At 45.3% G+C, this 15,820-nt stretch overlaps 1 protein-coding gene across 8 annotated transcripts; it reads right to left on the bottom strand.

Moving 5' to 3' along the window:
• Positions 1-1,148: 1,148 nt before the first annotated feature.
• LOC127306006 (uncharacterized) lies at positions 1,149-12,086 on the bottom strand. 8 transcript variants are annotated; one of them, XR_007854300.2, is made up of 11 exons: positions 11,503-12,085; positions 7,128-10,556; positions 6,502-6,584; positions 6,203-6,318; positions 6,033-6,114; positions 5,845-5,953; positions 5,618-5,766; positions 4,954-5,520; positions 1,972-2,092; positions 1,733-1,889; positions 1,149-1,651 (listed from the first exon to the last, which is right to left on the bottom strand). XR_007854300.2 is itself a non-coding variant. In XM_071822919.1 (6 exons), exons 1-6 carry the CDS (start codon positions 5,333-5,335, stop codon positions 1,459-1,461), a joined length of 624 nt encoding a protein of 207 aa, XP_071679020.1. In that variant the 5' UTR covers positions 5,336-5,462; the 3' UTR covers positions 1,149-1,458. The 8 variants fall into 8 exon arrangements, 2 of the variants coding, with proteins under 2 accessions (XP_071679020.1, XP_071679019.1); XR_007854304.2 differs by having other exon boundaries at positions 1,758-1,889; XR_011747768.1 differs by having other exon boundaries at positions 1,149-1,889; positions 11,503-12,086.
• Between the last annotated feature and the right edge of the window lie 3,734 nt (positions 12,087-15,820).

Genomic DNA, 15,820 nt, shown 5'->3' with positions numbered 1-15,820 from the left:
TTCATCAAACTAGTATGTTTAATTTATCAGAAAGGCTCAGCAGTAGCTAGCTTATGTATACCGTGTACATCAAATACTTACGGATATAGTCTCGTAGCATGCTGCGGACGTCTTAGCACTGGCGAGGCGGCCACCATGTCCATATCCCCGATCGTAGACTCATGGCTGCTCATGGATCCTCGTCGTCAGCGGTCTACTCATCGGGGGGCGGCGGCAGCGGCAGCCGCAGGTGCCCTAGCACTGCTAGGCTAGCAGCGTGGGAGCCGCAGGTGTGGGCTTGGATCAATCGATCAATCTAATGATCGGGGATAGGAACCATTTGTCTGGCCAAAACAGAACTAGAGGCCAGGCCACGATGGCCTAATCATTTTTAGATGGACTTCTGGGCTTCGTAGTTTGCTGCACGACATGCTCAAAATATTAAACTGGGCTAATCAACTAATTACCTATGGTCATTAGTGCATGTATAGGCGTATACTACTACCAAGGCCCGCTGTAAATCCTTGGGGGGGACGAACCATTGGGGGGGGGTCTAGCCCTGCTCACCCCCCTCCTCCGCCCCTGGATATAACAGGAGGGTGCGATTTTATCAATCGAGCGGAAAACAAAAGATGGCATTGCTAGTTTAATGGTTAAAATAGATAATATAAATATCTTGCATGTAGAGATAGATAATAAATAAAAACTATTAGTGGGATGAGGTGGACAAATGATTGGCTAAGGGAATAGGTGATGTGAATAGGTTGCATGTTGAGATAGATAAATATTTATTGCACTTAGTGGGATTTTATTTTATAAGAAGTATAGATATAATAATAGACTAGAAGTGGCAAGTTATTCTTATCCTACTACGATGCTTCTGGTAACGATATTGAAGGTAAATTTGATCGGCATGAAACAACATGTTCTCCGGTTGGTCGTTGACGTGCATTAAACAGAAACTACTATTGTTTTCCTCCTGTATAAAGCCGGGATAGTGTGTGAAGAACTCATACAACAGATCATGTGGGGATGGTGTAAAGAATTAATAGGCGTGAGATGCATTGGGAGCATAGTGAATACTAGATGGGCCCAGCGCGCTCTGCTGCGCCAGCCTCTGGTATTAGCGTGTTGCTTATGTTGCGCAAGCGTTTTCGCAGACATGTTCGTTTCAAACTTATTGAGGTTAAGCAACGCATAAACATTGATTTTATTACACATGAGTACATTCCATGGCTACTGCTCATGTAAACATGTGTGGACGGTTTTGATCTTTAGCAGGTATCCTATGAATGAGGCGGTCGAATCCAAACTCCTTACTATGGAGCACCGCTAATGTTGGTGTCCCGACAAATAGAAAGGCGAGATACCACCAAGTTTACAACATAACTCTCCTTCCAACCAGCCTTGAGATATCAGAAGGCAACACCTCGTTGCTCGCCAGAAACTCATTGATGAGCTCATCAGGGGGCTTGCCAATCAGATCGGTGGCGACATCTCCAAAGAAAACCATGTTGATGACTGCTTCACCATCCTCAGCCTTGACGCGAAGCTTGTATCTTGAAATAGCAAAGGCAAAACTGAGAAGACACACAGATCGGTGGCGACATCTCCAAAGAAGACCATGTTGATGACTGCTTCACCATCCTCGGCCTTCACGCGAAGCTTGTATCTTGAAATAGCAAAGGCGAAACTGAGAAGACACAATTATGTATAGGAAGCAAGAAGGCACCCGTTAGAAAGGAGATGATACCCGGGGTTGGCGCTCCGGCACGTACTTGCTTTGCCTAAGCAGCGAAATGCATCTCCATCTTAAACTGCTACACAACTGCACCGATTGCACTCTCGAAACCACCAATTCTGATTGGTTGCAATGGCATGTACTTTCATCCTGCACCTAACATCCCGTCCTGCATTTTTAGGTATATTTCCTGTGAGGCAATGATCAACCCAGAACGCTTAAACACAAAGGGCAAAGGAAGAAGTGCATACCATGGCCTTATACGGAATGAGATATGCAAGACACGCCACAGAGGTATTTTCAACACTTAGCGTAGCAAGGCGCCGACCCTTCTCTGCGAGCCGCTCGATTGAGAAATCAAGTCCAATAATCCTATAAGTGGCAGGCATAACTTCAAACACTGAAAAAAGCCACACTAACAACAAAACTGCTAATTAAAGAACCAGACTGCACAACAACCACATGCTACGGAAGTCAGAGCTCTACTAAGATGCCAGTGTGCATAGTCACATCTATACATGCATTCACACATTGAAACCGATGAGCGTACTGCCTGCACTTTCCTTCTTACGATAGGATTTATGTTAAATCCACTATAACAGTCTTGTAGGTGGATTAGGGAAGTACGGACATGATCATGCAGCACTTTGAAAATAAGAGCCAACAAAAATCTGGAGCAAATTTTCTTGCAGCCTCACATGTTCCAAAGGCATAAAGTAACACAATAAAAGGCATTTTATTGCTTCCTCCATGCACATATACTAGGAGGCGTCAGCGCGGCGCACGCCGCGCCCGTGACCTTTTGCACGATGAGTGCCCTAGCAATTTTGGTGCATGTATGATGTATTCTTACTTTGTAAGCCGGCCGAATGGCTGTGAACCGCTGGATCAATTTGGTAGCAATATTGTTGGGTTGGGACGTTGGGTAGATGGGCTGCGCTAGCGAATATAGTCCATATGTGATCATCAATGCCAGCAACTTCATTTCTTGAGTTTATATTTTCTTACAGTCCTTCAACCATTTTTTTATTCTCACGAAACTGCTAGAGGCTGAGCTCAAAAAAAAAAAAAAAACTGCTAGATGCTAAGACGATAAGAACAGAGTGGACAGAGCAAGCGGTCAGCAATCACCACCGGCGACCAAAGCAGCCGGAGACTGAAAGAAATTAAGCAGCGAACATTACGCGAGGCGCTGCCGGCATTAATCGATGCATGGCCGCCGCCTTGTTGCGTCCGTCGCCGTGCTAGCCGGCGCTCAGGTCGAGCCGTTGTTGTGCGCTGCCCGCCGTGTTATCGGCCAGCCAGTCTCACACCTTCCTGCTGACGGCCGCCCAACGCGGCCGTGCCAATTAACTGGGCGTTTACGGCGACGGAGCTCTGTTGCAAGGCAAGATCCCGTCAATCGGCATCGCCAACATCGTCGGCGAGTTCCTGAGGGAAGAGGAATTCCTCGTTGGTAGCAGGCATCGGTGGTCGGAGAGCCGTAGGGGATAAATCAAGGGCAAAGAGCAAACACACTACCACTTTCCCCTCCGTCCCCTCTCACCCGTGAACAGTAGATCGGCGTTTTAGGTCCCCCTCTCCCGAGTTCGCCGGCGAGCCGCGGGTTCCCTTCCCCTCCGCCGGCCGCTTCGGCGGCGGGAGGGTGGGGGAACCCCGGATCTCTGCCCTGGCGTGTACATAGGGCGTGGGTAGCTAGGGTCTCGGCCGGTAGCGCGGTGGAGGTGGAGGTGCTGCCGGGGCGAGTTGTGGTGCTACAGGTCCTTCCCCTCTCCGTTGTCGTCCTCGGTGGCGGCGGCGAGGATCTGCTGGCTTTTGGTGCTCGGAGGTCGTTCGATCTGGTGAGCCTCCGTTCCCTGTCTCTGGTCGACGAGACGTTGGCGTTGACCAGAGGCTTTGGGGATCCTGTCCTCCGGCTCTGTCCTCGTTGCGCCGTCGTCTCCTCCAGCGGCGGTGTGGAGCTTGTGGGGTATGTTGGAGGTGCTCTTCGTGGTTGTGTTGAAGCCGTTGTGGTCGAGCGACGGCCGGTCCTTCTTCCCTTCCGGCGTGCTGGTCCTTCGGGGCCGAGGCTGAAGACTTCCCGTCCGTGTTTCAAGCCGTCTGCGGTGTTCAAGGTCACGCCGGCTCTGGGAGAGCGCGGAGGCAGCGGTGGCGGCGGCGCGCCGGCAGCCCGCGGTGGATGGCATAGAGGATTGGCTTCCCAGGGTCTTCCTTGTATTTTCTTGTTTGTTCGGGTGCTCTGTACCACTGTTTGGTTTTAATATAATCTGAGGGCTTGTTCGCAAAAAAAAATCAAGGGCAAACAGTCACTTGACGGCGACCCCGACTGGCTGCTCTGCCGTGCGCGTGCAGCTGCCTATGCTACCTGGATATGTCAAGCACCATTCTCTCCCGGCAACGCTGCAGTAAGCTGCTTCTCCCCATGCATCTCTTTCCCCTTAATTCAGATCAGAAATAAGAAAAAGCTGCACCATCGGGCCATGCACAGGGAGCAGCGGCAGCTGCGGTGAATCCCCATATTCATTTTTGGTTCTTGGCCTGGATCTCTACATAATTGTCACTTCGTGGATAGTGATTATTGTCACTTCGGGCCATGCACAGGGAGCAGCGGCAGCTTAATTAACCGAAGTTTGTCTTCAGTGGACTGGCTGCTGGAGAAGATCTAGGAATATAGAAGAGAATCTAATTATACGAAGATCATAGGTTATTGCTAAGTATATTGATTAGAAGGATAAGAGGAAATGTAAGAACAGAAGATGCAAAGGATAGCAACAGGAAAAAAAACAGAGCACTCACTATGGCATAATATGGAACTAACTATTAATAAGCAGTACTTTTCCACTGGCAAACAAAGCGATACATGAAGAGAGTAGCATATATAAGAACTGAGTTTTAATAAAACACAGGAGCACATTTGGAGATTAGCATAACTAAGACAATTACACATAGTTATTTAGTAGATAAATCAATTGTGCCATAAAGGGTGTCCTCGATGTTCACAGCAGCCGAAGTAGCAACATTATATTGGATCCTTGCTTCGTCAGTTACGTTGTTTCCCCGTCCTAGACTCTTACTCTACGCTATGTTGGGTGCATTTTGGTGTGTGGGGGGGGGGGGGGGGGGTGCGTTCTTTGACTGGTTTCTTCTTCTCATAAGCCATGTTGTATGAAAATAGATAACTTATGAGTCTTTAATGTAATGATAGCTAGTCCTGGTTTGTTGCAGAAATGCACCTTTTCTTGGTTGATGTTGCAGGTGCGGTTTCATTCTTCCTTCCCTTTCCTCCTGTTGTAGAGTTTGTATCCTTGAACAAAAAAAATGTATGATGATGGCTAAGTTCTATCTGGAAGTAATATATAAGTTAAGCTTTCAATAGATAAATCAAGGAAGATATTACCTGGTTTATTTTATTTACCTTCTCTGGGTCTGAAAGTGTTGGCTGCATGACATCTGTGGTAGGTGCAGTGTCTGAGTTTCTGCTACTCTCCTGTGGATCAACTATACCTTCAGAGGAATTGAGTACTATGAATTTGTCTGTATTTTCTGAACTTTTGGAGTTAGTTGTGGATGTTGTCGCTCGACTGGCATTGTTAATCAATTCGGACCTTGAAACATGAAAGGTTATATTGTTGGCATCTGGTAGCATATAATCGGTCCTTCCTCTGATAGTTGCAACACCTAGGACAGCTTTCTGGCCTCTGAGTGTAGTGCCATTGGCGCCCAAAAATATGAATTGACCTATTATTTCTTTAGTCACCTCGTTGGGATTGACATCCTTTCAGTTAGCGGATAGTTTGTACCTGTCGATGTTGTAAGGATTAATTATTAGATTCACATGAGAGAAAATCATTAGTTTTATGTGAGTAATTTGTCTTAGAAGACTGTACGGTAGTTTACCTGTGCTTTCCTTCTATGTGATATGTATGGCCACTTGGGGAATTTGTAGACATTTCCGTTAGGATGTCTTCTTTCAGCAATCTTTACAGGACATGAGCGCGCAGTCTTGAACATTGTTTACTTCTGTCACGACAATTTCCAGCTTGTAACTGTGTCATTAATGCATTAGCTTTGTTCAGATATAAGCATATTATATTGATAGTGCATATTAATGGAAAGATGTTCACCAAAATAGTTTCTATTGGTTCTTTAGCTAGAGCATATAGTGTTGTCTCTATTGGTTCAGGTCTTTGTTTTCGCCCCTGCCTATCTAGCTCATGTGGGTGATCTTGGAGGCTGCAACAAATTTGCACACACATGGTTAGTAAATAGCATGTATGTTAGTATATTGGATCTAGTGGTTTATGCATTGTACCTGTCTTTCATATCAGATATTTCTGAAACAGGTATATTGACATACCAACATGTGAAGGATGTACTCTTGAATGATAGCACTCCTGCAGCGGCAATAGTACTGTAAGTATAATCATACACTGCATTTAGCTGGTATATACATTTTTTTGATGTATGCATGATGAAATATACCTGAATAATAAGAACTTTCAGCTGCTCCCTAAATTGATCCATGGGAAAACCTTTTCCATGCATCAGCATCAATGAAACTTTCTGAAGTTTAGACCGAACCATCTTTTAGCTGCTCCCTAAATTGATCCATGAGAAAAGTTCAAGGTTCATATATATATATTATAAATTGCATTTAGTGCAAATTAACTTGCCATACTTTTCTAGAAGAAAAGACGTGCTTCAGTAACTTGGAGTTGGCAATCAAATAGTATATTGAGGTAGGTAATTTTATACAGTAGCAGAAAAGAAGTCCTAGTTACCAAGGATTTATACTTGTGGGTCACGTTTCCTCTTCTCCGGTGTATATCACCATGCAAGGGAAATACACCTGGTCTTTTAAAAGCTGGAAGAACAAATACCAAATGGATAATCGATGAGATACGTGTGACAACATTACATCTTATGGCAATACTGCTGTATTAAGAACTCAATCTGATAAAAAAAAAAGGGTCAACAATATACTACGTGTGACAACATTACATCTTATGGCAATACTGCTGTATTAAGAACTCAATCTGATAAAAAAAGGGTCAACAATATACTACAGTTTTAGTAAACATATATGGAATATCACATTAACTAACTTGCCTCGGCTATAACAAAAATATGTATTAACTTGGTTGGATAAAAGCACAATCATGCATGGATATTATATGGACTAATAAAATGATGGTACACTAAATAGCAATTTCACGCCATATTTTATTTGGACGCCTCATATATGGGAAAATAGTTGGAACTCTTGGAAAAGAATTCTGAAACATCGTTTGCCAAAATTGTTTAAATACATGGACATGTTATTACAAAAAAATAATTCTATGAAGGTGAATAGGCCAGTGATATCATCATGAGCATACTATGAATCCATAACTCATGCAGTACCTACCATGGCGTTGTCACCGGTGAGGAGGTGGCTTCAGTGTGTTGACAGATCCTGGAAGCAAGCTCCTCTTTGTCCATGAGATGATCAACACCACAAGGCACTGCTTATTTTTTTACAGGGGATGGGAAGACTCGAGAAACAGGAAGCTTATTGGATCGTTGCTGACTGAGAAGATGATCAACACAGTATGGAGGCCGTGTAGTGGCGCACAAAGGTGTTGCCTGTGGCGTGTGTGGGATACCGATACCTCCACACATCGCCCTCCATGGGAGTGAGTTCCCTGGCGGCGCCACCAAGCACGAATTCGAGGCGCGATGGAGAAGCCAGGAACCAATCTAGCTACTCCGCAGGCGACCACACACACATCATCATCCCCTCCACCTGAGACAGAAGACTGACCACAGGGGATGAGTGGCCGCGGCGGCTCCTCCCATAAGCGCACTGCCTAGGGAAGGAGAAGAGGGGGCCAAGGCCCTGTACCACCTCTGGAAGGGGAGGAGAACACCAAGATCTTCCTCCATAGGCGGAATTGCGGACGGAGAGGGATAGGGGGCATCGTCCCAAGAAGGCAGGCGGCAATGAATAGACAGAAGATGAGAGAAGAGAGAGGTTGGGGATGGGCGCCGCTTTGACTGCCGCCGTCTTGACCGAAGGAACCAGAAGGAAGTGATCCACAATAATAGGAAGGAGTGGAGGAAGGACAGCAACCGGTAGCCGGTTGCCCATCTGCCAAAAAAAGTGACGTGTAAATAGGAAGGAGTTGAGGAAGGCCAGCAAACGATGGGGTAGGAAAAAGATAACAGTTACGTGTCAGACAATGGCTGGAGGAAGGGGTGGATAAATAAGCCATGAACAGTGCGTGAATCAATTAGAGCGTTTTAAACCAGCCAGCCTTTATATAGGGTATAATATGCAGATGAATGGCTTCAATAACTAAATATTTCCTACACTAAATGGAAGGTACCTTTGTTTCAGTGAACTTTACCGACAAAAATCTGTAATACCTTCTATAGTACTTTGCTATTATCAAAACAAGTTGGAGCAAAGAAAATACATCTCAAGGGTAAAAGTCTGAAACCAAAATGAGATTCTTTAATCTAGGAATGGACAGAATGCAAATAATGGAACATACTATAAATATGCATTCACATGAACGTTTATGATTAGCTAATGTACTGTTATTCTAACATTTCAATAGAGGTATATGCCACTGAACAATTTAGCTGGAAGAGGGTAGGGCCGAGAAATGTAAACACCGGAAAAGGTTGCTACCATTTCTGAAGTACTCCCTCCGTTCCTAAATATAAGCCATATAGTTTTGGCACGGAAATAAAAGAACGCATATTGAGAGAAAATTACACCATGTTTAGGTGGGATTACCCCTATACATTTGACATGAGAAAATAGAGGACGTTGCATAAGATAAGAAAATATAATCAAATCCCTAAAAAAAATTCCATACAAGTGGTGTGTCACACTAAAGCCTATATCCTGGAATTTTTTTCGAAAAATTATATGGCTTATATTTAGGAATCGAGGGAGTATATAGAATGCATGGAAGATTTTCTGAAACCAAATGTAAAAATACATATTTATTCCTGAGTAGGCTCTCCTATAAAATAGGAAATGCACAAAACTGAACATATTCAAGGGCTTACTCTTGCATTGTAAAACATGAAACTTACTCAAGACAAGATCAGGTCAATACATTAGTCCATTACAGAGAAGACATGACACATTATCCAGCATTATTTTGATCATTCATAGTATTAGTATTCAATCTTGTCATCAAGTGAAATTGTTCCTTGAGGTCCATTTTTGCTATATTCAAGATTGTTATCACAATCTTATCTTTTCTTGAAAATGATACCGGCATCCAAAGCAAAATCTATTTAAACTCAGTTTAAAACATAGATAGGTTGGAGTATTGTGCTCACTATACCAAGTGCAAAAGCAGAGCAAAATCTATTGAAATTTCCCTGGGCATTAATTATAGCAAAAGCAGCATAGGAGGGAGAAGTTGGAACCTAAATTTCATGAAATTGCTTTACCGTTTCTTCACATGGAACTCTAACATACCAGAATAATGGAATTAGATTCACTTAGTCTAGCTAACTCAGTACATTTATCTCTAGCCCAAACAACAGTTGTATAATTTAGTGGTGAATGAAAAAACACTACAGTTAGCCGTAGTGCTTAAAAATATAATAATACTCCCTCTGTTCCATATTCGTTGTCACTGATTTAGTACAAAGTTGTACTAAATCAGCAACAAGTAATATCGAACGGAGGGAGTAGAATTGGAAACAAATGGTCCATGCTGATGATTTCAAAACACAGACAGGTTGGAGTATTGTGCTCACTATACCAAGTGTTGAATCTAATTCTGCTCATATAAAGGTTGAACCAGAATTGCAGCTTGATAGTTCAGCTGATCCTTCTGGAGTGGATATATCATGTACATCACTCCCCAATGCCCCTAGATCGGCATCAAATCCAAATTATATTATACATGTTACTGAAAATTCAAAATAAGTGGAAGTGGTGAAATTGGCCAAGTATTCATGTATGAAGAATTAGTAGTTTCTTCAAGATTGTGCAATTCGTTTCCTTTGTGTACTTTCATTAGATCGGTAGGCCTTTCTAGACTTCAGGATAGCCATACATATATTTTCTTTTATTGGTTATTACTTATTAACCTTATTTCTGTATGCTTTATTCTAATTGCATCTTTGGTGATTTTTTATCTGATCAAGTGGTTGCCCCTGCCCCTGAAACTTTTGATCAAGCTCCTGGTGCTGGTATGAAGTACATGCATCCTTCTTTAGTGTGCCATACACTAAATAAAAACCAACACCGACCAGATCAGCACTAAGTGTTAATCAAGTGTGACAATGAAATAAAAAGGTTACTTTGGGATCCAAGTTAATTACCCTAGTGCCTACAAATAAGCTAGGTAGGGATTTTTTTCTTAGTTCAAACCAACATCCTAAAAGGCTAAAACTAACATCAAACTGGAAATATCATTCCTCCTACAATCAGAATTTCCCCGGCAAGGCTATATTAGTTTCAGTAATTGCAAATTTGCAACTCATAAACTCAAGGTCAACTATAGATATCCTTAGGTGATTGATACAGCATGAGGAGTAGAGGAGAGGTGCACAGAACATAGATGGAGTAGTTCACAATGACCATCTAACACCAGTAAGTAACCTACAGTGTAACACAAAAATTCTGCAGCACATTCTGTATTGGGCCACAGAACAGGTAAGCATTTATTTCGAACAAACAGAATTCTAATATTATTGTTGATGATTGTACTGGAGATGAGCAAGCAAGGTATCTCTTTTGATGTTGGTCTGCAGTACTCGACAACATGACTTCAATCTAAGTTGAATTCACATAAACCTCATATTAACCCCAGTAAATAACCTACAGTAGAAAACAGAAATTCTGCATCACATTCTGTATTGGGCCTCGCAACAGGTAAGCATTTATTTCAAACAAACATAATTCTAACATTGATGTTGATGATTGCACTGCAAATGAGAAAGCAAGGCATCTTTTTGATATCGGTCTGCAGTATTCGATTGATAATTGTAAACGATAACTGAACATTCACAATGTTTTATATACCATAGAAAAGTCAATGACCTATTAGTTGTGAATTTAGATTAAGAAAAGTTGAGATGTACTTGTAAGAAGAATATTTTGATATACTTGCAGTGTGTAAAACCACATTCATGGGGAGTAATTTCGACCCATTTATAATATAATGCGCTAACACACCAAATGTTTTACCAAATTTTTTAATAGAATTGATAGCTGCAGCAGCAAGCCGACTTAGGAAAGAAGATTGCTCGAAAAAGGATGCCAAATGTTGATGTTCTTTTCAAGTAATTAGGGTCGATCAGTCTAAACTGTGTACTGATGAAAGACTATGCATCAAACCAGCAAACGGTCTTCAGGCTGTGCGTATTGTCAATATGGTGCATCAAACCAAGAAGATTTTTTCAAAATTGAGTTACTGGTTGTAATCTAATTATATAGACTGAAGAACACTAACCAAAGAGTCAAGACATTTTTTCAGTACATTTAGGATGTGCACATAGATCAGTATGTATGGTGAGTCGGCTTTAATAATTCAGTTTGCGAACAGTTAAGCATGTATTTCTATAGAGGCAGAATTTTAACAACCGAAGGTCTGCAGTGTGGTTTACCAATAGCCTATCGATGATTAAAAGGATAAGAGCAGAATTCTTTCGCAGCCTTGTTAAAATAGTGATCTAGAAGCAGAAGGATGGCTAAACAGAGAAACGACTTTGACCAATTCCAGATATAATGGAAAACACGAAAGAACAAAAAAGAAATTTCTTACCCCTGGGGCGAAGTTGTGCATGCCATGGATTGGGCCAGATGGCTGCAAAATAATTGGGATGGACTCCATCATATACTGCTGAATGTCGATGATCTAGAATGCTGTGGTCGTGTCGACCAGGTTTCTCATCACATAGGCCGGAGAAGTTCGCCATGAACGGTGAACACCGAAACACATCGGTGTCACCTCAGTCAACCCCTTCCCGCATCAAATTCCCATACAAAATCAACAGAAGAAACCCAACGCCGACCAGATGGAGAGAGAGGAGAGCCTGGGGTACCTAGATCGGGGTGGGATTATAAAGATCGGAGGAGGAGGTCACGCCCATGGCGGGCGGGTTCGAGGATCGCCCCCACGGGCGAATCGAGTCGTGGCTAGGGTTGGCGATGGGGGAAGAAGGTCAGAGCGGCGCTCGCGCGTGGGTAACCGTCTTAACCCTGCCGTGTAGGACCATCCCACGCGCCATCCAACGAGTGACACGAGGAGCAACCACAGGCGCTCGGAAGCCTGGGAGCTTAGTGAGTCTCGAATCCAGTCATTGCCAGAATCCTCACCCTCGTTAGATGACTTTAATTTGTCTATATACCAAGCATTGCAAAGGCACAGCGCATTCCGTGGCCACGTCGCATCCGTAAGCCAATTCCGTAGGAGCATTCCGTAGGGGTAGGATTATTGGCACAGCGGTGTTCTGTGGTACAGGCAGCCACGGGGCATCGCCTCGGCCTTTCAGCATGCCCGGCCAGGGATAATACTACGGAGGAAGCACTGGCCACAAATGTTGTACGGGAAACCGGACTTCTGCCGTGTAGTCGGACACTGACTCGCGAGTGTTTTTATTTCCAACACGGCAAAGCTGTGTTTTCCCGTAGTGTCGGGCACAAATGTTTCTGATCGACGTGTGTATTCAACTTGAAGGAAGAAGTGGTGTCTTTGGTGGTCTCTGTTCACCTTCCTTCTCCTTCGGTGGTTTCTCCCTGGGGTTTGACCATGCCCCCTCCCCAGATCCAGCGCACGTAGGGGAGGGCGCCGCCAAACGGAGGTTCACGGTACGACGAAGGAGGATCGGTTGGAGAGCTAGGCCTCTACCACGGCACATCGGTCGGAGAGCCCCGCTCTTCCGCTGCTGGGTCCGGGCAGGGAGCCTGGTTAGCGTGGCTCGAGGCGTGGCTCGAAGGCGTTGCATTGCATGGGAAGGATGGACCTGATGGCGGGGTTGGTGGCGATACGGCAGGGGCATGGACATGGGCATGGGAATAGCACAGTCGTCCGGGCAGCCGCCGCCGTTGCCTGGAGTCCTACGCACCTGCCCACTGCCTTTCGGATTCCCCACACCACCGCCTAGATTCGCCTCTCTCCGCCATTGTACATTGCCTCCGCAGCCTACATCGCTAGCTGCAAGGTAACTGCTCTCGTCTTGCTTGATGCACTGCTTGCTTGTTGATCTGCTGGACGTGCTTGATGCTGCCTGGGTAGTGCGGTGTGTGCTGATAGCCTCCTATCCCTACTTGTTTGCTGCTTTTCGTGGGTTCTGCAGTGTGTGATGATGCTTTGATAGGCCTAATCAACTTGTGTCGATCCTTTTTTTTCATCTGAAGCTCTCCTACTACATGATATGAAGCATCTTAGATGCACGATTTAAGGAAAACACTTAACTTCGAGTGTCGTCTTCTTAGGCTTTGTTTAGGAACTCAACGTTTTTGCAAATTGTAGTATGTCAAAATCACAGTATTTCGGCATGTGACTAAGGAATACTTCAGTTTCCTAAACCCGAAGTGTTTCTCAGTTATGGCAAATTATAGAGGTGTTTGGCAAGTGCCGTTTTACAGCAGATTTAACTGATTGTTACGTTGCATGGAGATGTCCAGCTTGACATTACCATGCCCGCAACGACGAGGAGTTCCTATTCCGGGAAAGGCTGCAATAGTTCGGCTACTCCGGCCTGTCCGTGACCGCAAATGCAGCTGCCAGAGTCTTGCTGGGCCACTTTGAGCAGCTCGAGGGTGAGGCGCTGGACTCACCATATGCTGCTGCCATGCTACGCCGCCGCCATCTCACTGACCTCTGATTGTTTTGCGCATGAAAACATGGATCGGTTAGTCGCTCAGTCTGCTACTGACACCGCCATGCAATTCACTAAATCGATTAATTGGCAGTAGTTCGTTTGATTGGATTGTCGTGATGCACTATCATTTGACTAGATAGACTAACGGTCTGAGGACTAAAGCTCAAATCAACAATACAACAATACAGAAGCACGCTATCTCTTTTTTTTTTTTTTTTTTTTTTGAAAAGGGATAGACCCCGAAGGGTCTGGATACTGCATTAATAAGTCAACAGTGCGTTACATTTTACACAGAGGACCTCACAATAAACCAGAATAAGAAAAGAGCCCTCTACATTTACACAATAGACCTTAAACGAAGAAGGAGAAACGCAATTGGGACCTTCATCTTCTTCGCCTGCACTGAAGAACAGCCAGCACGCACGACAGCCCCCCACGCGAGAGTCGGGGACGAGACCACTTGACGCAGGATGGGAGCGCAGCGCCATCGCACGAACTCGAAAGGGCCTCCGAAGGAGGTTGATAAGAGCCTGTCGCATCACCGGCGACAAGGCCTGGAGCTGCTGCCTACCAGCATCTTGAGTCAGCGACCAGCCACCGGCCACCGAGATTCTTCTCCAGCGTGCAGTACCACAAGACTCCCGACCCTCTCCAGCAAGAAGATCCATCGCTCCAGCACACCCCTCACCCTTGCCACCATGGCCGGCCAAGAGATGAAACGGAGAGACAAAAATCATACCGAAGAAGGCATATGGGCGCTTATTGAAACGAGCTGCAGCACAGCAACCCAGCATCATCTTCCTCCTTGGAAGCCACCCTGGGAAGCAGAACCACCGCCCTCCAGCACCGCGCCATGGCACCGGAGAAGCACTCGAACAGAAGAAGAGAGTAGCGGCCTTATTTGCGGAGATCTCTTGCCTCAGCACCACCGCTTGCAACAGCTCCTGCCACCGGAGAAGCACAGCAATGATCACCATGGCAAGCACGCGCCAGATCCGGCCGATGGGATCTAGCCCTCTACTCCAAGACGCCACAAGGGACAAGCAGCGTGAAAAGCAGAACCTACAGCTAATATTTACAGCCCGCGCTACACATCCTCTTCCACGCCAGTCGGCAACGCCGCCGGAGGGGAGAAAGGAGCGAGCCGGGGAAGAACGACGGAGACGCCGGCTGACTCTCAAAGAACGGGGTGGAAGCTGTCGGTGGAGAAGGGAAAGTCCCGAAGCACGCTATCTCTTGTTTTCTCCATGACTGCTGACGAGAAGCAGAGCTGCGGCCGCTCAAGGGTACGACCGTACAAGTGGAGGGATTTTTTTCTGTCGTTTCTCAGTTTGGAAAAAAAAAAGGTTGGAACCTCTTTTTCAAATACTGAGAAAAATACTGCAGCTTTAGCAGTTTTTTTTTGTTGTAACCAAACAAATCAAAATATTAAAAGGAAACTGCTGGGCGTCCCCCGGGGGATCTGATTCCCCAGCCCCCGGGTCCCCAGCCGTTGGATCAACCATTTTGACGGTTAGATTTGCATGTAGCAAGAAAACATCTCCGGCAGCAAAAAATCACCCCGGCAGCAAATGACTGGAGCAAAAAACGGTTCGTTCAGAAAAGAAAATAAAAAGGCTGGGCTCGCCGGAGACCCCGTAGCAAACATATGGTACAATTGTAGCAAAAATACAGAAAAGTTGTATCAAAAAAATTATGAAAATGTAGCAAATCGCAGAATATGTATAGAAAAAAGATGATATTGTATCAAAAATGCGTAACGCCGGTAGCAAACTAGTAGCTTCAGCCTGCAGAGACAATGAAGGAGACCTTGCCTGCAGCAGCGTCACCAAAAAGGTTGCAGCAACTCAGTGTACCTAAGGTAGCAACGTCCAGAACCGCCGGTAGCAACGTCGAACACCTAAGGTAGCAAACCACGCGCACCGCAGGCAGCACCTCCGCCATCAACACGCAGAAATGGTGCTCAACATTGGTAGCAACACCGGAGCCCGTAGGTAGCAAACCCTGTCTTTGCCGGTAGCAATAATGGAGGCCTAAGACAGCAAACTCATTCAGCCATGGCGGGCCCTTGTAGCCGGCACAACACTTATCCAAACGGGTGTCTTCTTCACCGTCTACAGGCCAACATCACTTGACGCAGCAGCAGCGACCTGCAGCAGCACTCTACGGCGCACGACGAGTGGGTGGCGGCGCGCCGGGCAGGAGGAGGCGGCGCGGGAGGCGCGGCCACACGCGGGAGGGAGGCGGGCCGCACGC

Source organism: Lolium perenne, chromosome 6 (assembly GCF_019359855.2).
Source record: "Lolium perenne isolate Kyuss_39 chromosome 6, Kyuss_2.0, whole genome shotgun sequence".
Taxonomy (NCBI): Eukaryota; Viridiplantae; Streptophyta; class Magnoliopsida; order Poales; family Poaceae; genus Lolium; species Lolium perenne.
The sequence above is the reverse complement of the archived record's forward strand: the minus strand, read 5'-3'. Positions and strand labels throughout refer to the sequence as shown.

Excerpts from the sequence above, each read along its gene's own strand:
- LOC127306006 (XM_071822918.1), bottom strand. The coding sequence starts at position 5,366 with ATGCTACCAGATGCCAACAATATAACCTTTCATGTTTCAAGGTCCGAA. Across the intron at positions 5,025-5,117 it reads AGGTAAATAAAATAAACCAG|GATACAAACTCTACAACAGG; the intron begins GTAATATCTTCC and ends TTTTTGTTCAAG. Across the intron at positions 1,652-1,757 it reads TCGCTGCTTAGGCAAAGCAA|ATACAAGCTTCGCGTGAAGG; the intron begins GTACGTGCCGGA and ends TGCTATTTCAAG.